Consider the following 27,143-nt stretch of genomic DNA (forward strand, 5'->3'; position numbering starts at 1 on the left):
TCCAAAGTCATGGGGCTTTCCAGATTTTCCAATTCTTTGTTTGAGATGCCAATAATCTGGACACCCTCTACCAGTAACACATTTGGTGAGTCAGCCAGGAGGAGGTAAGCCCAAACTTTGGGATTCATTTTCTCCTTTTTCTTTCTGCTCCATACAAGGGAATCTCTCTCTCTCTCTCTCTCTCTCTCTCTCTCTTTCTCTCTCTCTTTCTCTCTCCCTCTCTCTCTCTCCATGTCTTTTCCTTTCCAACTCAGGACCCTTGGTGGGCAGCACCCAAACACAAAGGCAACTGCAGGTTTCTGGCTGTGGCCAGTGAAACTAAGGAGTTTCCACGTGGAAGCACTTAACCACCACTGCTGGGTTCACTTAAGGGACCAGAGTCTTCCCTTTTTTTTCTCCTATCTTTCTTTTTCAGTGGCTGCTTCATAGCAGCTCCTTGGACGTTGAGGGCAACTGACTGGGGCTTACTCCCTAGTGTTGCCTGAAGGCCAAGGAGTCAATGGGGAAAATTGCTTTGCCTGGAAGGGGGAAGGACTCTTTTTTTTTTTTTTTTTTTTAAATCTTTTCCAGTTGTGGTCTCTGATCCCTACAGATGGCACAGCCTGGAAGAAATGCACATATGTTTCAGGTGACCTAAACCTTTTTTCTTATGCTAAATTCTTCCCTTCCCCTACTCTATTGGCTAAGGACAAAAAAAAAAAAAAGCCCACTCAACCTCTAATTCCTATCATTACAGTTTATGGCTATCCTTATAAAGCTCACAGTAGGCCACTGCATCTGGAGGGAAAACATGTACATGGCACTGGTGCCCACCTAAGGTCAGAGACATCTGACACTCTAAGGTGGGACCCCACAGGGGAACACCCTGGGGAACCCCCAGACCTCAACCTCTCCAAAGGGGACACACTCTGCAGAGGTTCTGAGGTCTAGTACTGAGACATCTTTAGAATTTTCTCTTGGATTTGCAATACTGTTTGGAGTCTGGATTTTACTGTTTGATGGGAAAGTTAGATGGAGTTGGATGTATCCAGACCTTTGTGCTGCTGTTCTAAGCAGGGGATCTGATTAACGTGTGATACTCTTTTGGTGCTGTTTGGCCCCAGTGATCTTTGGAGTCCAGGGAGGTTTGACCTTTAAAAATCAAACTGCCATGGAAACTGCTGTACCCAAAATTTTGTTTCACAGCTGTTAGAAATAAACTCTTGGTGCTGCAAAAGAAATAGCACTCAAATATAAATTTTCTCAGCAAGGCAATTTACTTCTATAGAAGGATGCATCTCATGGATGGAGCAATGATGAGAGCACACCTGAACAAAGGAGGGGAAGGGTTTCTAATCTCTGATGCAGGTAGCTGTACTGCTGTGTTGTTCCCCTATTGGCTAGGGTTGGACTAGACAGTCTAAGCTAATTCTGACTGGCTATTTAAAAGAGAGCAGGGTACGAGTTAGACTACCCCTGGGGTAAGCAGTTTCAGCAGGAAAGACGGTTATGGAATAGGTGACTAAAGGTGACTCAGGTCAGGTCAGATGACCAGGGGTGACTCAGGATGGAGCAGGTGACCAGGAGTGACTCAGGATGGAGCAGGTGACTAGGATGAGTGAGAACTCTAAATATGTGGGTTAGGAGGGGGATGTGTGAGGGGAAAGTGCGGTTTTGGCAAGAGGAATAGGTGCAGGTAACCAGGGGAACAGATGTGAACTACTGATTAGAGCTGGCAGGAAGTTTGTTTATTGAAACTAGGGGCAAAGAGACAGGTAAGTTAAACTTTAAAATGAAGAATAAAGAACAGGGAAACTGAAAATGTGGACATATTGATTTTTGAAGAGAAATTTAGAACTTAGTGTATTTAACAACAGCCTTCATTGGATTATCTATTGCGGAAAACAAAGTAAAACCAGCAAGTTTGTATTGCTATCTCATTGCTAAGGTTCCCAACTATTGGATCTTCATTTGTGTGTATGTATACATGTCTAGATATGTTTATTTGTATGTATACTTATTGTTGTATGTTGTGTCTAGCAAATTGGCTTATGAGTAAAAAAGCACACATTAAGTAAGTCTAAGCAATTTTCAAGTTCATGTGATTTAAGTATAACTTTACTAAACAAGTTGGCTTTAAAATTATTAGTAGAATAAAAATAGAAATGTCTTCAGAATTGTCAGCATACATTTTATCTGGATTTTGTTTGTCTTTGCTTGATATTTTGAGATGTCAGTGTCTGGCATAGAAGGTTATAAAACTATAAGCACAGCTAATACAAGATGATCTTGGTTTCTATGCTTTCTTTTGATGAATGAGAGTAATTTATGAAAGGAAAATATTGTGGGCCCCCAAAATCACCAAGCTGAAGGGAATATTCATGCTGGGAATGCTTGGGACAAACGTTCCTCCCATTCTAGTCATCCCTCTGATCACTAAGATAAATGCACATCTGATTGCTTTCTTTGGAAAGGCTAATCAGAAACTCTAAAGAATAAACTCTCTGTTTTCTACCTACCTGTGACCTGGAAGCCCCTAAGCCTCCTCCCCACTTTCGGTTGTCCCACTTTTCTGGACTGAACCAATGTTCATTTTACATATGTTGATTGATATCTCATGTCTTGCTTGTTAAAAGTGAAAGAATCGAGTACAATGAATAGGATAAATGTTTTAGGTAAACTTTTTGTGCAAATTAAAATCTTAAAAGTTATTTTTGATGCTCATTTAGTATATGGGTAATTTCCAATTAAGGTTGTGATATGGGGAAATCTGTTTCTAAAACTGTGGAATTGTTCTTACCTATAAATGCCCATATCTGATAGTTGGGCATTTCTTGCTTTTTAGGATTTCACTGAAGTTTTAGGTTACTAAGGAAAAGAATTCTAGTTAACTCATAATTCTGTAAACCAAATGTGCCAGAAAGGGTTATACTATTAGTGAGAAAAAATAATTTTGTCTAATTCAGAAGTTATCCAAACGTTAGTTCAGATTATGGATTTTAAAAGGTTATGTATGAAACAATGTATTGAGACACCACTAAGAAGGGCAAAAAGATGTGGAAAAGTTTAAATAATAAAATATTCTTTAAAACCTGATAGAGAATTGTAGACATTTGGCTAATTAACATTTTCATAGTTAAAGCTCTTAGCCCTGATTAAATTAAAGTAAGAAGTATTGTAAACAAATGTATTGGCAGTTTGGTAGTTTTTTGAAGATATAGTTAAATTTCTTATTTGTTTCTGTGAATAGTTATTGTGTTTCCTATGAATTTCTAGGAAGTCATCATTTGTTCCATTTATCTGGAATTCCTTGGCTACCTCTGTTGGGCCCACAGGAATTGATGGAACACACCAGTCTTCTAACCTTAAACTAACTTTTTGGATTTTAGGCTTCCTGATACTTTAAGTGTGTTGAGTATATTCTCAATAGAATTTGAGTCATATTATCTCTCTCTGCCTAATTTCCCCAAAATTTGTAAACTATTTGTGAATATTCTTAATTCACAGCAATGTGTTTGTCTGCATACAGTTGAACAGGGTTGCTAGGGCTCCTCAAGGAGAGAGAACCCAGAAACCTGACATGCTGGCAAAAGGGCAAGGATTTCTTACCAGTCAGACTCTAGCCTGTTTCTGCCTGTGCAAACTGGTTAAATGAAAGGTAAAAGTCACTGCTCATCTCCCCTGTTAAGTATTGATTAATAAAAAAGAGCTTTAATTAATTGATTTAATAATAATAAGAGCTTAAATCAAATATTTTGTCAGAAAAGTAAATAGTGCAATGCCTTTTATTTACTTCATGTGACCTGAGGAATCTTTGGGAAAGAAAGACGATTTAAAGATTATTGGTAAAATTCAAATGTCTTCAAAATGTAAACATGTGCTTTAAATTATGTTCAAATATTAGGTTTGCTAAATGCCTTAAGGTCATAAACTGCTTCTTTGGCTTTTGAAAATTGCCTGACTTGTCTGCTTTACAGCTAGGTAAGGACTGAGGACATGTGGAGTTGGCTGCTCCTAACTATGCTGGAAATATTCAAACCTTATCAGCACCTAGTACATAATTAACATAACTTACCATGTTTTGCATTAAAATTAAAATGACTAAGAGTGACCATTATAAGGCATACTTGAGACTTCTAAAGTAGTTTTACATGCAAGGTGTGTAAGAACAATAGAGAGAGAGAGAGAGAGTGTGTGTGTGTGTGTGTGTGTGTGTGTGTGTGTGTTTTAAAGGTTTTAAGGAGGCATGGAAAGGTAAATTCTTGCCTACCGTTAAAGAATTGTTTTAAAATAGATAAGAAAAACTAAAAGTTCAAACAAGTGGTGGAAGGTCTCTAAAAACTAATCTTGCAAAAGAAATTATCTGTGTGAACATATTGACTAAATATGGTTTTTCTGTAAACTGAACATTAAACAACAAGGTTTTCTTAAAGCACTAATCTGCTCTTTGGCAAAATTTATAAAGGGTTATAAAAGATTTTTCTTCTTTAAAATTTCTGAGTCATCACTTTGGCAAAATAAATAGTTCATGGTCATCTAGAATTCTATTTCATAACATCAAGTGTTTTAAACTCTGAACATACTTAACAGCCTTCCCAAAATCAAACTTCAGTTTCAACATTGTCTTTCCTGATGGCTGGCTTTTTGGATGAATCAGGAGGCCCCTGAATCATCCACAAAAGAGGCAAACAGGATTATTTAACATATTTAGGTACATAGGATTGCCAGAATTATGTTCAATCTTCTTTAGGTTATATTTTTGTGAATAATGCTAATATATGTCCCAAAATTGTCTGAGATGTCTAAAATTCAAATGTCTAAGTGTATGCTATCAATTACAATTGTGGTTATTATGTTTAGTTATGGTAGGCCACAGAAATAACCAAATTTTCTTGTATAAAACTACTAACCTAAGTGGAACAAAAAATTAATTGAATAACCAGGTTTTGTTTTTCCTCTTGCAAATTTCTGTCACAAACATTCTTAACAGCATAGATGTCCACCTCCTGAAGTTTAAGTTAAATCTTTTAACCAAATTCACTTCCTCTCACCTAGACCATCAAGCTTCAGATGATGATGCAACAAACATTCCAGCCAGTTCCTGGTGAAGACACCACCCCTGTCCATCAAGAAACTACCCTGCCTCCACTAGACAGAGAAAGGCAAGAGTCCCGTGATCCCCAATAGGTAGGGACTATGCCCCAAGCCAGCATGAAGCAGTTACAAAAGAAAGATCCTCGGTCACTCCACCTCCCATAAAGATTTATGGGGATTACATCTCTCAGGGAGAAAATGAGGCAGGAAAACATGATCTGGAGGAATGGAACATGAGGCCAATTCACATTTCAGGAAATATTATCTTTATTTACATAGGGCTTACACAAAGTAAACAATGGAAACCTCTAGAGGGTATTTAACCCTCCCAAATTCTGTAACAGAACCTTGAGCCCCTATACTTGGGCCCACTCCCACGCCGTGGAGTATATTTCATTTTCAGTAAATCTCTGCTGTTGTTGCTTCACATTTTTCTTGCTTTGTCTGTGCGTTTTATCCAATTCTTTGTTCAAGATACCAAGAACCTGGACACCCTCCACTAGGTTGAAGAATACAAAGCCCATGGGCGTCCAGTCCCTCAGAGAGAACAGGGTGGCAGATTCAGACAAGTGTGCATGCTCTTTCTGATTCAGTGAATCTTTTCTGCATGTCCTAAGATTATGTATTTTATATTGAGACCTCTAGAGATTGGGAATACACTTAAAGATATGATAAATTGGGGACCTACTGGAGGGTGGACTATGTACTTAATCAACCCACACTTGAGCCTCTGCGCTGGCTTTTGTAATTATAACTAAAGATAAATTGATGAAGAAGATGAAGCACCTGAGATCAAGAGGTGGTAGAGAGAAGTAAATAAACATTTTCAATTTCACAATTATTTAAATATATAATCACAATTATTTAAATATATAATTATTTAAATAATCACAATTATTTAAATATATAATATATTATATATTTAATAAATATATAAATTATATATATAATTTATATATATATTTTATATATAATATATAATTTATATACATATTTTATATATAATATATAATATATATTAATAATATAAAATAATTATATAAAAATTATAAATATAAATATTTATAAATATATATTATATATAAATATAAATTTATATATTTATAAATATAAATATTTATTTACTAATAAATATAGACATTTGAATATTATATATAAATATATATATTTAAATATGTATTTATATTTATATGTACTATACAAATACCCAATGTAGAACTGCTAGAAAAATGTACATGAATTTAAATTTTTGATATATAATTCCAACAGTTCACACTCTCACTAGCTAATATGAGACACAGTTTTCCCAAATCTGTCAGCTCAGTGTCCTGTTCTTCCATGCCCATGATAGAGTTGAAACAAGAACCTCACAGTTTTCCTCTGAAAAATTTTTATTGTCAGCAAAATTAAACATTTTTATTCTCATATTTTTGTCTATTTCAAAAATGTGGTATTAATAACATTCAAGCCAAGAGCCAGATCAGGAATGCAATCCCATTCACAATTGCCACAAAAGAATAAAATACCTAAAAATACAGCTAACCAGGTAGGTGAAATTTATCTAAATGAGAATTATAAAATACTCCTGAAAGAAATCAGAGATGTCACAAACAAATAGAAAAACATTCCGTGCTCATGAATAGGAGCATAGCTTGGTAAATAAAGGACATAGAATGAGGAAGCAGGGCTGTTTAAAGAAGTCTGTGTCTCTTGTGAAAAGGCCCATAGTCAAGAGAATATACCTATCTTGTAGAATTACAAGGAGTTTATTCTAGCTGCAAGTCTTGAGCACTAGACAGCTGAAACAAATTCCTAAAATGTTGAGTTGAACAAATAGTTCAATGCTATTTCTATCAAACCACCAATGACATTCTTCACATAATTAGAAAAAAACTATCTTAAAATTCATATGGAAACATAAAAGAGCCCTAATAGCCAAAGCAATCCTAAGCAAAAAGAACAAAGTGGGAAGCATCAAGTTACCAAACCTCAAACTATACTACAGGGCTACAGTAACCAAAACAGCATGGTATTAGTACAAAAACAGACACATAAATAAATGGAACACAACAGAGAGCCCAGAAATAATGCTGTACACCTACAACCATCTCTTCTTAGACAAAGCTGACAAAAACAAGCAATGGGGAAAGAATTCCCCATTTAATAAATAGTGCTGGGATTACTGGCTAGCTATATACAGAATTTGAAAGTGGACCCCCAGCTTACATCACATACAAAAATCAACTAAAGATGCATTAAAGACTTAAATATAAAACATTAAACTATAAAAACTCTGGAAAATAACCTAAGAAATACCATTCTGGACATAAGACTTAGCTAAGATTTCATGAGGAAGACAACAAAAGCAATTGCAACAAAAACAAAAATTGACAAATGAGATCTAATTAAATTAAAGAGCTTCTGCACATCAAAAGAAACTATTGGCTATGTGTGGTGGCTCATGCCTAAATTCCAGTACTTTGGGAGGCTGAAGCAAGCAGATTGCTTGAGCTCAGTAGTTCAAGACCAGCTTGGGCAAGATGGCAAAATCCATCTCTACAAAAAAATACAAAAAATTAGCTCTGTGTGATGGTAAGCACCTGTAGTTGTCCTAGTAACTTGGGGGGCTGAGGTGAGAGAACTGCTTGAGCCTGGGAGATTGAGGCTGCAATACGCCATGTTTGTGCCACTGTACTCCAGCCTGGGTGGTAAAGTGAGACCCTATTTCAAAAAACAAAAAGAAAATAAAACAAAACTATCCACGAAGTAACAGACAATCTATCAAATGGGAGAAAATATTTGCTAACTGTGCATCCAACAAAGATCTAATATCCAGAGTCTATAAGAAACTTCAACAAATTTACAAGCAAAAAACAACCCCATTAAAAAGAAAGTGGGCAAAGAACATGAACAGACAGATTTCAAAATAAGACATATATGCATTTAAAAAGCATATAAAAATGCTCAGCATCACTAATCACTATAGAAATGCAAATCAAAAACCACAGTGTGATACCATCTTACACCAGTCCAAATGGCTACTATTAAAAAGTCAAAAAATAACAGATGCTGGTAAGATTGCGGAGAAAATGGAACCTATACACTATTGGTGGGAGTGTAAATTAGTTCAGCCACTATGGAAAGCAGCTTGGTGATTCCTCAAATAACTTAGACTTACCATTTGACTCAGCAATCCCATTATTCCCATAGGAATGTATATTCCCAAGGAAATATAAACCATTGTACCATAAAGGCACATGCATGTGTATGTTCATTGCAGCACTATTCACAATAGCAAAGATATGGGATCAACCTAGATGCCCATTAACAGTAGGCTGGATAATAAAAATGTGGTATATACAAATACCATTGAATACTATGCAGACATAAAAAATGAGCTCATGCCCTTTGTAGCAATATGGAAGTCATTATCATAAGCGAACTAACACAGTAACAGAATCCCAAATACCACGTTCTCACTTCTAAATGGAAGCCAAACAAAGAGAACGCATGAATTCTAAGAGAAGAACAGGAGACACTGGTATCTACATGAGGGTGAAGGTTGGGAGGAGAGAGAGAATCAGAAAAAAAACTTGTTGGGTACTATGCTTAATACTTGTGTTTTAAAATTATCTGCACACCAAACCCCTATGACATGCAGTTTTCCTGTGTAACAAAGCTGCACATGTATCCCTGAATCTAAAAGTTAAAAAAAAATTTAAAAATTGTGGTGTTGCTCTCTTCTCATTAATTTGCAAGAGTTAATTATAACTGAAATTATTTCTGTAACTATAATATAAATTGCAAATTATTAATGGCTTCTTAATCTTACTAGTTGCCTTTCTGCTTTACTTAAAGCTTTTCTAGCAATAATGCCACTACTTCTGACTTGTTTCCCAGTTTTATAAATTCTTAGTTCAATCAAAATTAAGTTTGTTTTTTGTGGATGTCAGACCCTGATATTCTTTGATAATCACTTTTTAATTTTAAACTTTTCTTGCATGAAACTTCTATAACACATATACTTACAAAATGATCAAAAGTGTTATGTTATTAAAATAAAATAAACCTCATTTTATATTTCCTTACCAGAAATATTCAGGCTCTTAAACCTGTGAGCCAAGACATTTCATCCCTACTCCAAATAGCTTAGCAGCCCCAGGTAGAACTGCAATCATTATATTGCCAACCGTGTCAAAGATCTTTGAAAGCACTGAGGGTTCTTCATTTTTGGTTGTTTCAATCTCTTCTTTCAGTCGATTAATTTCTTTATTTAACTCCTCAGATTTCTTTTCAAATCCTTCAATAAACATTTCTTTTTGTACCTATAAAAGGGGAATAGTCCATGTTTGAAAATCCCCAATTCTCTGCTGGGAGTGAGAGTTTTGTGTTTAACAAATTCAACAGTTAAGCATATATGTGTCTATTTCTCTATTATCTTAGAAAAAACTCTTTGATGAGTTTGTCTAACATTTCCAGATGGTTGGGCCTGAATAGTGGGAGTATACACGGTTTATACCATTGTGACATTCCTTAAGCAACATCTCACTGGAGGTGGGAAGAAACTTTGTTCCAGCACAAAGAATGCCCTTTGAGAGGGAATGCAGGTTTAATTCTAATTAATTCTAATTTCCACTGATGTAGCATGGCCATGCTCATCTAGCAAATAATAGGGACTGCTGACCCTGTATAAAACATTGGTTGTCAAGCTCCAGGCTGGGACAAGGGATGTATTTTACTCTAGTTGTATAGGATGAATCAGGCAGATACAGAAACAAGTGGAGCAATTACTGATCTTTCAATGCCATTTCTTATCAAGCCAAATCTGAAACTTTCACCCAGATTGATCTATTTCAGGTATTTGATGGTTGTGCCCCAAATCCCAAGGATTGGTGGACTCAGGTCCTATTTAATTGGGGGACAGTGAGACCATCCTGTAATCACCACAAACAGCAGCCCGATACCCTGGGGGATGTCATGTGTACTCTCCAAAGTCTAACATGAAGAAGATGCTGGAGTCTTGTAGACTTAACAGGCTTCAGTACAATTCAGATGTATTTGAGATTTTCGTGAAACATACAACTTTTGGGTTTCCTTCTGGGATCGTCACTGTGCCTACAACTTTGGTCCTTCCTTTCCTAAAGAAGCAGGGCATTGTCCCTCAAGCACTGCCATGCTTCATTGAGACTCACCTTCAGCTTGTGTTCCAGCATCCTTTCATGCTCTCTGAGGAGGTTTTCCCTTTCCCTCGCCATCTTCTTCTCCAGTTGGGCTATGTTTTCCTGGAAGCTTCTCTCTTGAGCCTCCATTATTTGCTGCTGCTCCTTCTGTTTTTGTCTTAGCAACTCCTGTTCCTTCTCAGCTGCCTCCCTCATGGACTGCTCCGCTATTCCACAAAGGTTTTAGAGAAGGAAGAAAATGACAGTTATGCCTGAGTTTTGCCCTCCTGAGCTCAGATCAAACTGACTTAGAGAAAAGCACAAAAGTGAGGGATTGGGAATCTCTGAATTCTCCCACTAGCCATGTCTGGAAGAGAATGTTGAATAATGTGATGTGAAGACACTGGCTGAAGGTTCAACCCCAATCCCCCTGAGATTTTGGGATTTAGCAGAGTATATGTTCCATAGTAGGAAGAAGCTCCTTCATCTATAGTAAGAGAAAGCAAATTCCAAGTATACAATAATTTTTTAACTATAGTCGCTATGCTATACATTTGGTATGCAGAACTTATTAATATTTTAACTGAATGTTTATGACTTTTGAAGCTCATATCTTTTGGTGTGATCAGCAAGAAGGCACTGCAGGAAACTACCAACCCCTCTGAGAGCCCTGCCCCTGTACCTGCTATGGCCTTCTCTCTAGCAGTGAGGGCTCTGTCTGACTGCAGGATGGATTCCTCTATAACCACCTGTGACTGCAGGAAATCCCAGAGGACCTCGTTTGCCTGAGGAGACAAGAAAGAACAAAGACCTGTCAGGCAGCAAAGATCTCAACTTATGATGATGAAATTATTGTTCAATAAAGTCACAAATCTAACCTTGCAAACTTTGCATAATTCTTAAGATCCCAGTTATTTCTTTTCTTCCACAGCCACAACAAAAAGTCCAAGCTCTTTCTTAAGACATAAAAACCATGTGCAGCAGCCTCCCTTCTACCTGTCCAGCTTCCTTTCCCAGGGATGCTGCTCACTATCCACTCCAGGATACAGACAACCTGACAACATAAATGGGCAGTTCTACAAACACACATTCTCAGTTGTTCGCAGTATTGCACAATCTTTTTCTTCTGTTTGGAAGCTGTGCTACATTTTCATGACTAGGATAACCTTTATGGATACGTCAACTAGCATTCCCAGTCACTCTTCCTGGAAGCTTTTTCAGGGTGCATTCTGAGTTTTGTTTCTTACTTTATTGAGGAATGATTTACAAATGGAAATTGTGTATATTTAAGTTGTACAGCATGATGTTTTGATATATGTGAAATGATTACTGCAGCCAAGCCAATTAACATATCTATCATCTCATAGAGTTTTCTTTTGTTGAGAACACTTGAGATCTACTTTCAGCAAATTCCAAGTATAATTCTTTTTTTAGCTATAGTCACTATGCTGTACTTAGGTATCCAGAAAGTGTTTACTATAACCGAATATTAGTTACTTTCAATCATTATTTCCCCTTTTCCCCCACCTCTCTGACCTTGATAACCACTATTCAGCTCTCTGTTAACATGAGTTCAGCTTTTTTTTTCTCATTCACATAAACGTGAGTCACTCCATATTTGTCTTTCTGAGTCTGGCTTATTTCACTAAGTCTAAATTTCTGCACGTTCATCGATGATTCCACAAGTGTCAGGATTTCCTTCTTTTTAAGGCTGAATAATATTTTATTATATATGTATGTATACACACACATACGTATGTTTGTGTGTGTCACATTTTTACATGTATTTATCTGTGGATAAACAAAAATTGTTTTTGTGGAGGAATAGGGGAGGGAAAGTGGGGAGTAGGGAAGTTGGGGAGGGATAACATGGGTGGAAATGCCAGATATAGATGACGGGGGGATGGAGGCAGCAAACCACATTGCCATGAATGTACCTATGCAACAATCCTGCATGTTCTGCACATGTACCCCAGAACCTAAAGTGCAATAATATATATATATATTTACATATATATATAAAGTTGTTTTATATCTTGCTGTTATGAATAATGCTGGAATGAATAGGAGTACAAATCTCTCTTCAGGATTGGGATTTTATTTCTATTGAAAATATACCACAAGTCCACCAAAAGCTGTTAAAACTAAGTTGACTAAAGTTGCAGGATACAAATTTAACATATAAAATCAGTTGCATTTCTATACACTAATAAAATATTATATGAAAAATAAGAAAATTACATTTATAACAGCATAAGAAATAAAATACTTATAAATAAATTTAACCAAGGAGGTTAAAGATGTGTATACTGAAAACTATAAAATGTTGAAGAAGTTAAAGAAAATATAAAATAAATAGATATCCCATGTTCATTAATTGGAAGAAATAATATTGTTAAGATGTCCATACTACCCCAAATTATCTATAGATTTAATGCAACCTCTATCAAATTTCCAGTGAATTTTTCAAAGAAATAAGAAAACCAATTCTAAAATTTATATAGAAACAAAAAAGATCCTGAATGGTCACAGCCATCTTGAGTGACAAAAACAAAGTTGGAGGTATTGAATTACCTTGTTTCATAATCTACTACAAAGCTACAGTAATCAAGTAGCATAGTATTGGCATAAAAACAGATAAACAAACCAACAGAACAGAATAGACAGCCAGGGAGGAAATTTACATATATACGATCAAATAATTTTCAACAAATGTGACAAGAGTATACCTAAAGAAAGGATAGTCTCTTCGACAAATGGGGCAGGGAAAACTGGATATTCAAAATAATGAAACTGGACCCTTATCTTACACTATACAGAAAAATCAACTAAAAACAGATTAAAGATTTATCTGTAAGACCAGATACCATAAAACTTCAAGAAGAAAACAGACGGAAAATGCTTCTTGATATTGGCCTTGGCAGCAGTTTTTTGAATTTGACATCAAAAGCACAGGCAATAGGTGCAAAAATAAGTAGGACTACTTCAAACTAAAAATTTCTGCAGAGCAAAGAAAACAATAAAATGTAAAAGAATTTTCTTCCATACAGAATGGAAGAAAACACTTGCAAATCTGATAAGGAGTTAATATCTAAAATACAAAAGGAAGTCATATAACTAAATAGCAAAATAAACCAATAGACCTATTAAAAATGAGCAAGGAACCTAAACAGACATTTGTGAAAAGAAGACCTGGACAATAGGTATGTGAAAGCATAGTCAGCATCACTAATCATCAGGGAAATGCAAATCAAAACCACAGTAACATTTTATCTCACACATTTTAGAATGATCATTATCCAAAAGTCAAAAGATACCAAATGTTGGCAAAGATATGGAGAAAAGGGAATTCTTAGAAACTGTTGGTAGGAACGTAAGTTGGTATAGTCCTCATGGAATACAGGACAAAAATTTCCTCAAAATTTCCAATGGCTGTTAAGTACATAGATCGGCCCTATCAGCTCCATCACTTGCTGGCTGCATTGTCTTAGGCACCTTATTAACCTCTCTGTGCATTACATTTCTCAACTGGCTCTGTGGAAGACAGTGGTACCTAATTTACATTATTCTGAGCATCAAACCAATAATCCAACAAAATCACTTCCTCTGACATAGGAAGTGAATGCTCAGTGTGTGTGAACCACTCTGTTCATCATTATCATCATCATCATATTAGTACATACCAGTATGAGAACCATAATGGTACCATAGCCAGTCGAGTATTAATTTGTTCATCTCAGGTAAGACAATATGCTTCGGAAAACAAAGTTGTTTGCTTCATAAGGTATCCTCTGTACTTAGCACAAAAACTATCCCATTAATTAATAAATATGATAAGTGAGTTTTTTCATCTGGATTCCTGATGTTAAATCCTCTTGGAGAAGAAATGTTTCTTTAAGAGTATCTAACTAATTGTGGATTTAAATACTAAAAATGCCAAGATAGCATCATGTTCTGCTTCCTCTCCATACGCAGTGCTATGTTCTTAGATTTTCAAAAGGGTCAACAAAGACCCTCTGACTATCCTCTGTTATTCATCCCCCACTCCCCTTATTCCTCACCTTAACTCCTTTGCAGGGCACTAGCTTATAGTTCTGCTCAACCTGTTTCTTTTCTTCTAAGTAGAGACTGTGCCCTCCAGGAACAGAGAAAATTCCTCTCAAAATGCTTTCTCTCAGGTGCTCTGAAAGCCGCTTAAGCTCAGCCTGGCAATATTTGACAGATGCCTCTTCATTCTGCAGCACAAAGTCTTCCTTCTTTTTCTCTATGGTGCCCTGCCAGAGAAAGGTAGCGAAAAACAGTAGAAAGAAGGTGTTAGAAGGGAAGGTCCAACTGTGATCCTCTTGGAAGGAGTAGTCTGAAGGCCTCAGAGTGAACTGGAATATGGTGTAGACCAAGAGTCAGAAGACTTGTTTTGTTCCCAACTATCTGATCATTTATCTGTGTGACCTGTGGAAAGCCCCTTAACTCCCCCGGGGTCAGGCACAATATCTGCAAATTCGTGTAGTTAGAAGTCATAAACTCTATAGTTCTTTTAGTTATAGTATGATTAACAGGGACCAAACTTCCCAACCATGAGCAGTAAAAAGTTGAATTTTGGCTGGAAGTAAAATTTCCCCAGAAAACATAGATTGCTCTGTATAAAAATATGGGCATGGAAAATCAACTCCCCAGTAATGAATTAAGTATATTCTGATGAGAAAAATGAACCATCTCTATATTCCTTCAATAAGAGTTTGAATATGTGAGGATACAGGAACAGAATTTTCTTTTGTTTGTATTTGTTAGTTACAGTCCTGTTGGATTTTATTATTATGAATTAAGAGGTTATTGTTACTTTTAAGTTAGTCTGAGACAGGCCGAAAGACAAACTTTCAGTAAACATGCCTATGGTAAATAGATTTAAGATGTCCCATAAGATTTCTCATTCCTTGGTATCCACATCTGCATAGTTCCTGGGCCTATGAATGTGATAGATACCAACTCCGTGATTAGATTATGTTATGTAGGACAAGATGACTTTAAGAAATGAAGTGTGCCCTGTTGGGCATGACCTAATCACATGAGAAAACCTTAAAAGTGGTTTTCTCTAGCTGGTGTGAGAAGAGGAATTCAGGGCAATTAGAAACAGAAGGATTTGATGCATCATTGCTGACTTGAAGATGGATGGGCTTACCCAGAGCCGCTATATGAAATCTAAGCCCATTTAACACTGTGTTCAGCCTGTGGCACACTGAACAGAGTACCCAGACACTCTGACAAGGACTTCTGACCTACAGAACTATGATCTAATAACATGTGTTTTTTTAAGCTGCTAAACTCATGATAATTTATTTTGCAGGAATAGAAAAAAAGTGACCATCCTCTAGAAGAAGTGTGGCCTCTAGCCCATAGAGCCCTATTATTCACAAGAAACCATATTCTTTCCACAGTGGTAAGGAGATGAATCATGGGGCCAAAAAGGTGGACTTTACGCATTATTTCGGAAGAGCTGAAATCAGGAGGATAAATGCTAAAAGTACCACAAGCTTCCCCTGGAATTCCTGGTTTTCATCCTTGAAGGAGTGCTCCATGAAGACTGCAATGGCTTCCCTCTCACAAGCAGCATGCACATCCAGCAGCTCCTGGAGTGTGTCTGTGGGGAATCTCACTCGCTGGGCCATCTGCTGGCTGTAGTAGTCAACTGCCCTCTGCACAGCTGCTGAGTTCTCACGCTGGGCCAGAGTTGTCACTGCATTCTCCAGACAAGGCACTGCTCCACTGTTGATGGCATCTACATAAGTCACCGCCAGAGTCCCCAGCCCTGAATCACATATATTTAAGGAAAATTTATAGTTCTCACTCATTATTTATACAAGTTTTAGGAATCAGCATTCTAAAAATTACAAAAATTCTAATTATCTTGACGTTTCTTCCTCCTCCTCTTCTTTATTCTTTCTCTCCTTCTTTTTCATCTTCCTCTATGAGTTCCTTGAGGAATTTATAATAAGATCCCTATTTTTCCTATTTTCTGTTTTATATGGCTCTTGGATTCACATTACAAAATTAAATTACTCATTGCAACCAACATGTCTTCGTGTTTTATGGAAAAGTACATTTCCATTTAAATGCCATATAAATGAGTTTGTATGCAGGGAAACTAAGTTATATAATTTGTGAGTCCTACTTCCAAATAAAAATGCAAGTCCCCTCATTTCATCAGATATTCTTTACAAGGGAACTTGCATTTTTATTTGGAGACAGCAATTTTTATTTGAAGACAGCAACATAGACTATTGAATCAAGCATGGGCCCATCTCACCATGAGGAGTGGATGACTCCACAGGTTTCATGCCATGATGCCAGCCCCGTACTTAATATAACATTTAAATTTGTTTCTCTAACTCTCAATGAGCTTGCATGGAACTCATGGCCTCATGTTGATTTCTTGACTAATGTAAATTTATGAAATATATTATATATCCTCACTGAGAAACACTAACCCTATAGGACTTCTCCTCATCATGTAGATTTCTCTCCTCAGAAGTTTGTGTTTACGCCATTAGTGTATTAATTTTGTGAGATATATTAGGCCTCAAGAAATTCTCATGAGTAAACTTTAATTAAGAAACATTCATTTCTATGTGTGGCATGGTCTGCCTGCATTCCTATATAGAAATAAACAATATTATTGACAAACTTGCAGAATCACGACAGCTTCAACACACCCTGGACCACAGACATGCTTTGCGACAAAGAAGACTCACGGTTTCCAGTGACAATGATTCCCTCTCTCAGGGTCTTGGGCTTTGCATGGGTGAAGATATAAGAACAGAAGTATTCTGATTGCCTCAGGAAAAGCCTTTCCAGATTTTCTTCTGGCAATTCGTCCATATGAATTAAATATTTTTTGTCATTTGTAGGCCGGTCAAAGACAAAGCACTTCCGTTTTGGAAAGAAATGCCTGATACACTCTCTAGGCATGTTAGAATTTTGAAGTTTGGGATTCGTGCCTGTGGAATTATAAAAAAGAATGCTCATTGAAGAGACAGCCTGCAGTCAAGGGGGCTGAGGACTTTTCCAGGGATCTCTGCATCCCTGCAGCTCCTCTGCCTTGTAAATTTTGTTGTATGCAATCATACGAAACAGCCTTGTGCTAATCCAACCAAGGCATGGAAAATCAATTTTTGTACAGGACCGAGAGTCAGGAAAGAACTGGAGAGGAAGAGGAGACATCTATCACAAGATGAAGAAACTTATGACTGGTTTCCTTGGCCTTTGTACGGTAGCTGGTAGACTATTTATTAAATGTTTTTGAATGATTAACTAAAGAAGAAATTTGCCAGAAATATTTTACTGATATTACAGTCCTGTGTCAGAAGTGAAACATGGGCCCTAAATTGAAGTAATGGTAGAAATAAGGATAAGATGTTGCTAAGAAAAATATCATGAAGAAGGTGAATGATCACCAAGACAGTAATAAAAGTAAAAAATATTTCAAAATCAGAACCCCAAATTATAAACACCATAAATATGTTTAGATACTTCTTTATCTGAACAATCTAAAGTTAATCCAGATGTAACTTGGAGACCTTGCCACTTTTCAATATCAGATTATATTAGGTCTGACATTGTCTTGCAGAGGGATTCTGGGGCATATATAGATTATTCAAAATAAACTTTTGTTGAAAGGATGAAAAAGTGAACAAAGATGGATATTGATTGTAGGTGCCAACCAGCATTCACTCTGCTAAATACCATCTGTTTAACAAATTTATAATAGATTGACAATATATTGTATGAGTCTGTAGAATGAAGTAGGTGATGTTATGAAAACAGTGAAATGAAGGATTTGACAGTCTTACTGGAAGCATATGTAAGTGTATTTTTTTAATTTTCTGAATGATTTACTGTATAAATCTCTTTTTTATCTAAAGGATATAACTACCCAGGCTAATAAAACAGACAGAGTGAAATGTATTTCCAAAATTAGATCATTTGACTTCTTGTGATTCTGTGTTTATCAACTTCCAAATTATTATTTTTCTCCAAATAGAGTAGAAGGAACACTTGAAGTTAATAAGTAACACAAATATATAAGTCTTAGGATGTGATAATATTAATTGTAATCTTCAATATATTTTTCATGGTACTCATTGGTCTAAAATCGTTTGATAGAATTTTGAGTTTTAAATTTCTTCAATGAATTTAAACTTCAGCCTCTGGGAAATTTCAAGTAAAAATAACCACAAGAATCATAATCACTTGTCAATCACCAACCACCATGAGCATGGGCCTCAATCCAGTCTAATATAAACGTCTGTGTCAGGTGCTGAATGGCAGGTCTTAGTTGATCCCACCCACTACTGAACCTTCCCCATTCCAGGCCGTGCTCTGATACCTGGAATCAGCTTCAAGGCATTCTCCAGGTACTCATCTTCTGTGATGGGGTGTCCATCTAACTTCAGCTCCAGGGTAAAATCTCGAACAGTCCAAATAAAGTCTGGAAAGAAACTCACAAACTCGCTGGAGTCCTCAACTTCATCAGTCCTGGGGCAGGATTTTGCCCTGATTAGCTTTGTTAGTTCAGTCACGTAGCTGGGATCTTAGCTAAGGAGTAACACCCTATACCATTATTTCAACATCTCACTTAGAAAAAAGTTTTATAAACATTCCCTTTTGCACTGTGTCTCTTCTTACTCAACCAGGACAACTGGGTCACAGCAAAGAAGACACAGTTATCAGTTTCCGTTCCCCTAAACTCCATAAAACCTGGCTCTTCACTTCCTGGAAGGATACTGCAGTTGCTCCAGAGCCTGGTGGTTGATGGTGCTCATGCTGTTGTAGACAAAGCAGCTGCTTAGAAGCACAGCCAGGGCAAAGATCCACGAGTCATTCTTAGGGTCACCCTAGAAAGAATATAGAGCAAAGGACTTGGAGTATTCTCTTCATTCATTCATTTATTCATTCATTCATTTGGTTGTTCATTAGCTATTTCAGCTGTCCGATAGTTGAAAACTAGGATAAATAAATGTTGAAGGCGATGTTAAATTCAAACTTCATATTTAGATTTTACATTAATCCTTCTCAGGCTGTAAGTTCATTTAGCTACTAACCAAAATGAATGACATTGTGATTAAAATATTCAATAAAGTGCCTAGAATATAATAGGTGTCAAGTAATCAGCATGCAATTATTCCATTGCAATTTCTTTCTCACTCATGGCATATTAAGGTCTCAAATGCTATTCAGTTAAGTTAAAAAAACTATTCATTGTGCTTCTGACAAAATGTAGACTCTGCATTTGGTTTTGTGGCTCTAAAGTTCTTCATGACAGTCCCTGCCCTCAAGAAGATGACTTTCTGGAGCAACAGATAAGCATGTCAATATACAAATTCAATCAGAATAATAATCACTGCTAGGGGAGTAAAACCCAAAGTTATAAAGTATAAGAAAGAAAGGAGGAGGAGGCACATAAATGTGAATAGTTACTCTGTGGATTTAGGAGCAAGAAGTGATTATGTGTGACAGGCACATGCTTGCAGCAGTTTGAAAATAACTGCACTTCAAGAGTTGATAGAGTGTGGACTTGTGAAGAAGAAGGAATAACGTAGACGGAAAGATCAATAGAAGCCAAGTCAGAATTGTCAGAGCATGGTCATAAAAAGGTATTACACAGTTATTTCTCTTGCTTGAAGCAGTAAGTATGCAGGCTGGAGTGGAAGAGGAGGCTGGAAACAAGATTCATGGTAAGATATGAAAGGATTTCGTGTGTGCGTGTGAACTTCTTTTTTGTATTACACTTTAAGTTCTGGGGTACATGTGCAGAATGTGCAGGTTTGTTATATAGGTATACAGGTGCCATGGTGATTTGCTGCACCCATCACCCCCTCATCTACATTAGGTATTTCTCCTAATGCTATCCCTCCCCTATATCTCCACCCCCTGCTATTCCTCCCCTAGCTCCCCACCCCCCAACAGACCCCAGTATATGATGTTCACATCCCTGTGTCCATGTGTTTCTCAAACATGTGGTGTTTGGTTTTCTGTTCTTGTGTCAGTTTGCTGAGAACGATCATGTCCTTGCAAAGGACGTGAACTCATCCTTTTTTATGGCTGCATAGTATTCCATGGTGTATATGTGCCACATTTTCTTCATCCAGTCTATCATTGATGGGCATTTGGGTTGGTTCCAAGTCTTTGCTATTGTGAACAGTGCGACAATAAAGATACGTGTGCATGTGTTTTTATAATAGAACGATTTATAATCCTTTGGGTGTATACCCAGTAATGGGATTACTGGGTCAAATGGAATTTCTATTTCTAGATCCTTGAGGAATCGCCACACTGTCTTCCACAATGGTTGAACTAGTTTACACTCCCACCAATTAAATGGTACTCAAATCACATCACAAGTTCTAAGGTCAGCGAGTAGTTCTGCTGCTGCCATCAGTTTACATTTTGATATGTTCTGATCTCTTGACAAATTCAATTAGATAAAAAGAAGTTTATGAAAACTACAGTATATTAAGAATAAATGTTTCACTTTGGTATTATACTAAGAGAATAATTTGGACTTTTAATACTGAAATTTAAAGTTCATATTGCTAAGTCTGTGCTTCCTTCCCCCAACTTCCATGCTTTTTTTCAATAACGGAAGCCAGAGATCTACTGCTGCTACTTTCAATTCAGACTGAGACTAATTCAAATAAGGAGAATTGACAGATTGCACCTAACACTTTAAGACAAAATAACTAAAATTATCTCACTTACAATATTCTTTGTGGGTCTAATTCACGCTATTAAAGAAGTCCATGCAGAATTCATCTCCAAAGTTCAGGGGGTTGGACCGAAATGTTAATGATAAAATTAATGCTTTTCTGAAAATTACTGAAACAGACTCCTTCAGTAAAACCCTATTTTTACATGGTCCCCTCCTCCAACCCCACATGTCTTAAATAGTAGAGCCCATCAGTCCCATGGGTTATAGCTTTCTTCAAGAAGCTTTCTCTTAGTTGAATGACTGAACTAGTTTCTCACTGTTTGCAACTGTGAAACTCTGTACTGATCACACCCCATATTTCTCATCTTCACAACTAGGCTCTTGGCCTTTACCTTGTTTACTGTCATATCTGTAGTACAGAGCCCTAGAATTCATCTCTTCAATACATATTTCTTAAATTATATCATTCAACCCAGTGTTAAATAAGATCTATTCTTATATATGCCTCAGTATTTGAAATTAATAAGGAAGTTTCAGAAAACAGAATTTAGCTTCATTATTCATAATTAGATTCGAGTTTACAGAAATATGTACAGAAGTTGAATGGAGCTGAAAAATTAAAAGATGAGAGGACAACCATGAGCAGTGATTCTCTGCCTTACCTTTTCCACATCGCCCAGGCCCTCAGTGTCCAGAAGGACCAGGGTGTGGTTTGGCTTGGAAGGGTGGGGCACACACCACATCCAGATGCCCTTGGTTTCAGACTGCACCGTGGAGCCCAGAGGGAAGCCTGCGGGGAAGAGGAAAAATAACGAACAGTAACAGTGGATAGACTCGATGTCCCAGGCTTACGTCAGTTAAACTTGTAGGAATGTTTAAGTGTCTGGCAGCGGAAAAGGGCTGTTTCCATCTCACCCAGGACAACTAATCCAATCTTTACATGTATTAAGAATTTTCTCAAACTTGTTTTCTTTCCTAAACTTGTTTAGTAGACGGAGGTTCAGTCCCTAATGGTGCCGAGCTGCTGAGCCAAAGAGGAAGTAGGACATTAGGGGGAAGAAATGGCTGCATGGTCTTTAAAAACAGGAGCACCTAACAGAGTCATAGGCAGATTGTGTTAAAAGTCAGTAAGAACCAAAAGAGAAACCTGATATCAAAAAATTTTTTAAAAAGCCTTCAAAAAATTAGAAATGAAAATTGCAACTAATATGTGAAAAGGTGCTTAAACTTATTCACAATGAAATAAATAACATGCGAAATAAATAATATGTAACAATACATTCAACATGTCAGTACAAGTTAAAAGGCTTTATGTTATTGAATTTCTTGTAGGATGTAAAATTCTCAATCACTGCCAGTAAGCATCTAAATTGCATTTAAATTTTGAAAAGCTGGCCAGGCACAGTGGCTTATGCCTGTAATCCCAGCACTTTGGGAGGCCGAGGTGGGTGGATCACGAGGTCAAGAGATTGAGAACATCCTGGCCAACATGGTGAAACCCTGTCTCTACTAAAAAATACAAAAATTAGCTGGGCATGGTGGCGCCCACCTGTAGTCCCAGCTACTCGGGAGGCTGAGGCAGGACACTCACTTGCTTGAACCCGGGAGCAGAGGTTGCAGTGAGCTGAGATTGCGCCACCCAGCCTGGCGCCTGGTGACAGAGTGAGACTCTGTCTCAAAAAAAAATTTTTTTTGAAAAGCTATTTGAGTTTATCTAGAAATTTTACTTACTCTCTGATTCAGAAATTCCACTTCTGAGCATATTACACAAGGGAAGTTTTAATATATAAATATAAATGTATAAATATATAAATAATAGAGTATTAATAATATTCTATTATTTATATATTCATTAATGACAATTACTATTCATTAATATTCTATTAATATTCATTAATAACAATGAATAAGGTTGTCATTAATACTCTGTTATTTATATCCTCTATTAATAATAATTATATATTATTTTTAATATATTTTTTATTATTTTTAATATATATATTTTTATATAATATATATATTTATTATATAATAATTATATAATAATAATAATTATATATTTTTATTATTAATAGAGGATATAAATAATAGAGTATTAATGACAACCTTATTCATTAAAGATAAAAACTGGAAAAATGCCAATGTTCAACAGGATATAAACATAAGTAACAGAGTATTAATGGATATAAATAATAGAGTATTAATGACAGTCTTAAAGATAAAAACTGGAAAAATATCAGTGTTTAACAACAAATAAATATATTGTCCTTAGGTAGTGGCATACTGTCTGAGGGTATAAAAATGGGTACACATGGTAACTGGAGAAACCTTATGTACTTCTTATTGAGCAAAGGAACAAGACATCCAAGAATACACACAATATAAATTCCTTTATGTAAAGTTTAAAAGCAGACCAAACTAAACTATTTTTCAGAGTGCATATATATTATGCAGAACCATTTTTAAAAACCAAGAGTCAAACAAATGTGCCCTGAAAACAAAAATACTGGTGAGCTCTAGAGATGGTACGACAGTGTATGATTTTTGGATGTTTAGGAATGTTTTATTTCTTGATCTGAATGGTGATTACCCACGTATTCACTTTATTAACTTCACTGTACAAGTATGCTGTACGTACTCTTCTCTATGTGTCATAGTTCACATATTAGAAAAACTAAATAGAAGAAAGTATAATTTATCAAAATTTTGCTACAAAATGAAGCAAGAAATTGGATGGTAGCCCAATTTAAATAGAGGATACACAAGAATTATGCTGCCTATCCTTCTTATTTATTTTTAAATCAGGGTCTATTAAACCATGTTTGTGTGCTATTTGAAGTGACCAGGTACCCTACACAAAAGTGATGAATGGGAAAGAAAGGGAATAATTGCTGGAGCTGAGCCCCCTAAGAGGTGAGCATAGATGGGATCAAGAAGATCCATGGAATGGATCTTTTGATAGGGTTGAGATGGTTCTTTACTATTGGACAAAAGAGTGATACACACACACACATACACACACACACACACACGTATGGTTGAGATTGTAAATTTAGTGGTGAGAGAATTAGAAGTTTTCTTCATTGGGAGAAGTCATGCTCTTCTTTAGGATGACCCTAGAGGAGGTGATCAACTATGTTATCACTGGTTCCAAGTAAATGGCACCTGTCACAGGGCCACACTCACCATGGTTCTTTCCTGCAAGACGATTCATGAGATAGGATTTTCCTGTACGGTACATCCCTACAATGGCCACCACCACCACGGGCTGAGAAATCTTGTCAAGAATCTGTAATGCCTTTGAATTTACTGTCAGCTGCTCTTTCTGGTTTTCCACTAGACAAATGGGGGCCATCATGATGGATTCGGATTCTGGGTAACCTGTAATCCAGAAAAAAAACAATAAAATACAAGATCTTAAAGTCATCTGTAAGGGCTACCCAAGGCACATACAGATCAGTTTTCTGCTTGTGGGATGGTATATCAAATTTCTACATTTTGTATGTTTCCAATGGAAAAATACTTAGTTTAGCATGTCAAGGACTAGTACAGATGCTTTATGTACATTATTTATGATTCTTACAAGAACGCTAAAAATGCCTTGTCAAGGTGATGCATAAAATAGAATAGGAAAATCAAGGCACTTATGACAGAGCCCCAAGTAAAGTAAACTCTTGGAATAAGTAGAGGCAGGATGTTACATAAAGGAGATGAGTGGTGAGAAAATGTTCCAGGCATTCCAGAAGAATTTGCTCTCTCATTAATTAATAAATAGTATTGAGTACCTACCATGTGCTAATAAACACCATTTTAAGTTCTCAGTATTAAGCATGGAAGAGAATTGATACAAAATCCTGCCTCTTTGAGCTCTATTGTAGTGGGGGACATAAAATTAATAAAACAAACAAGCAAAAAAATGTGTATATGTATACTAGATGGTATTTCTCAGGAGAAAATGAGCAGGGAATAGGGATATGGCGTTTTGGGATTTGAATGTATATTAAGGGTAGTCGGGGAAGGCCTGCGAAAAGACACAAAATGAAACTGATCATTGATTGATATTGATGAAGGTAGATTTAGTGAATTGGTAAAAGCAGGAGCAGGCTGGATAGAGGAACAATCATGAAAGAAGGAACAAGAGATAAAGAATGTAGCTCTCTCTCAAAATACAGAACAGTTATCTGGAGTGATGATTAAAAACGCCTGGGACCCTGTTTCAAGCAGTACCTGTTATTCTGATGTACTTCTTGCATGGGCTACGTATTAAAAACAGCATGATAATCAAACATGATTAAACCTTAAACTTATTTTAAACAGTTGATGAGTGAGAATGAGTCTGAAATTCCACATAATGCAGCTCTGTAGCATCGCTGGAATGCTAAATGTGGCTCATACAAAAATAGAGTCATAACTATTAAGGATTTAAATAGTCAGTGGCAAGGATCTTCTGTTTCCCCAGTGTCCCGGCAGCGGGCAGCCGGGAAATGCCGGAGAACGGAAGAGGGAGGAAGCGACCCCATGATTTGGGGAGCAAGGACTTCAGGCCCCATTCCTCCGCGACCCAAGCAGGGATCTTAGCCGCAGCTCTGGGAGGAAGCACGAGGAGGAGCAGCGCATCCTGGAGACGCTGTCGCCCAGTCGCCGCCTGAGGACCACGTGCTGAGCCCCCCGGAGCAAAGCACTCAGGGGTTCAAGCAGCAACCGACTTCCTCGAGAGGTCCCCCCGCTGCCTTCGTCACCCGCCAGTGTGAAGTCTCTACCCTCCCCGTGTGGAGCCTGCGCTTGGGAGTTCGTTGTTGAGTGTTTTTTAACCCAATATACTTGAAAGGTAAAGCTTAGGAGCGAACTTACGTGGCGCGGATGCTGCAACGTGAAGAGTTGCCCTTGCTCGCCCCTTGATCTGTCCTCCTGCGTCTGGCTCCTCGGCAAACAGACTGTTTTTACAAGCCGAAAGTATAGCCGGGTTTACAGACATCCAAATAAGGGTTTAGGAGAAACAAAATTGAAAGGACTTGAGTTTGGCAGGGAGGTATTTCCTGTTTTGTCAAGACGGGAAACTAAAGGAGCTTGAAAGTGCTGGTACCTCCATACCAGGCTCCTAAAACCCAGGTTTATCCCTCTTCCACCCTTGGCTTAGGTATCTTTCGCCTCCAAAATGAATATAGAGCAGCAGACATGAATGTTGTTTCATCTACTCCCTGTCTTTCAGGGGTAATTTTCTCAGGGAAGAAGTTTGAGTTTTTGTTTGCTTTTAATTTTTTCTTTTTTTACATGCTCATCTAGTTTTGTTTCTCATCTCTTTTTAAAGTTATGTTTTTGTTAACCATAAAATGAGTGTGTGTGTGTGTGTGTGTGTGTGTGTGTGTGTGTGTGTCTATGGATATGTATGTATCGCCTAATATTATTGCCCAGATGCAGTGGTGGCAAGCACTTCTCTTTCAAAGTACAAACATTTCATTGAAGCTGGACTTTTTGTGAAGGACAGCAGGATGATTGGACCATACAAAGCATAATTTATAATTAAGAGTCTTACCCAGGCTAGCAGAAAAATGGACTCAGTTCCTGAAATGACTAGTCAGTTTGTCAACAGAATTTAGGAAATCTTCTATCTGGAATAAATTGGTAATGATACCCCAGTTGTGCCTACCCCTTAGATCTTCCTATTTGTTTAATACTGTCTGATTAAACATTTGCAAATTATTCATTTTTATTTTTTATATTTTTTATTGAATTTTAGGTTTTGGGGTACATGTGAAGAACATGCAAGATTGTTGCATAGTGCATACGTGGCAGTGTGATTTGCTGCCTTCCTCCCCTTCACCTATATCTGGCATTTGTCCCCATGCTATCTCTCCCCAACTCCCCACCCGCCGCTGTCCCTCCCCTATTTCCCCGCTACAGACCCCAGTGTGTAGTGCTCCCCTCCCTATGTCCATGTGTTCTCATTGTTCAACACCCGCCTATGAGTGAGGACATGTGGTGTTTGATTTTCTGTTCTTGTGTCAGTTTGCTTAGAATGATGGTTTCCAGGTTCATCCATGTCCCTACAAAGGACATGAACTCACCATTTTTGATGGCTGTATAATATTCCATGGTGTATATGTGCCACATTTTTCCTGTCCAGTCTATCATCGATGGGCATTTGGGTTGATTCCAGGTCTTTGCTATTGTAAACTGTGCTGCAATGAACATTCGTGTGCATGTGTCCT

General features: G+C 37.1%; 1 protein-coding gene and 1 long non-coding RNA gene across 8 annotated transcripts; one reads left to right on the forward strand and one right to left on the reverse strand.

The window, feature by feature from the left end:
* The first annotated feature begins 76 nt into the window (after positions 1 to 76).
* On the forward strand, positions 77 to 11,119 carry LOC105725680 (uncharacterized). 6 transcript variants are annotated; one of them, XR_001109334.3, is made up of 4 exons: positions 82 to 104; positions 571 to 628; positions 5,035 to 5,166; positions 10,839 to 11,119. It is a non-coding gene; the product is annotated as an uncharacterized LOC105725680 (long non-coding RNA). The 6 variants fall into 6 exon arrangements; XR_001109335.3 differs by lacking the exon at positions 82 to 104 and adding an exon at positions 3,487 to 3,637 and having other exon boundaries at positions 569 to 628; XR_002477726.2 differs by lacking the exon at positions 82 to 104 and adding an exon at positions 3,509 to 3,637 and having other exon boundaries at positions 569 to 628.
* GBP4 (guanylate binding protein 4) lies at positions 5,317 to 25,932 on the reverse strand. Of its 2 annotated transcripts, XM_064372600.1 has the most exons (12): positions 25,786 to 25,932; positions 24,121 to 24,315; positions 21,597 to 21,724; positions 19,011 to 19,120; positions 18,613 to 18,809; positions 16,979 to 17,224; positions 15,755 to 16,035; positions 14,294 to 14,506; positions 10,915 to 11,017; positions 10,266 to 10,459; positions 9,163 to 9,398; positions 5,317 to 5,610 (listed from the first exon to the last, which is right to left on the reverse strand). In XM_064372600.1, the coding sequence occupies exons 1-11, from the start codon at positions 25,907 to 25,909 to the stop codon at positions 9,180 to 9,182; spliced, it is 2,010 nt and encodes a 669-aa protein (XP_064228670.1). In that variant the 5' UTR covers positions 25,910 to 25,932; the 3' UTR covers positions 5,317 to 5,610; positions 9,163 to 9,179. The 2 variants fall into 2 exon arrangements, with proteins under 2 accessions (XP_064228670.1, XP_012320234.2); XM_012464811.2 differs by lacking the exon at positions 5,317 to 5,610 and having other exon boundaries at positions 6,447 to 9,398.
* Positions 25,933 to 27,143: the final 1,211 nt, after the last annotated feature.

This window comes from Aotus nancymaae, unplaced genomic scaffold (assembly GCF_030222135.1).
Source record: "Aotus nancymaae isolate 86718 unplaced genomic scaffold, 86718_ANA_hifiasm-v0.15.2.pri h1tg000007l, whole genome shotgun sequence".
Lineage (NCBI taxonomy): Eukaryota > Metazoa > Chordata > Mammalia > Primates > Aotidae > Aotus > Aotus nancymaae.

Coding starts and splice junctions, on each gene's coding strand:
- GBP4 (XM_064372600.1), bottom strand. CDS start 25,909: ATGTCTGTAAACCCGGCTATACTTTCGGCTTGTAAAAACAGTCTGTTT. Junction 24,316..25,785: donor CGTTGCAGCATCCGCGCCAC/GTAAGTTCGCTC, acceptor TCTGGATTACAG/GTTACCCAGAATCCGAATCC. Junction 11,018..14,293: donor TGCCCTGCAAAGGAGTTAAG/GTGAGGAATAAG, acceptor TTGTCTCCTCAG/GCAAACGAGGTCCTCTGGGA.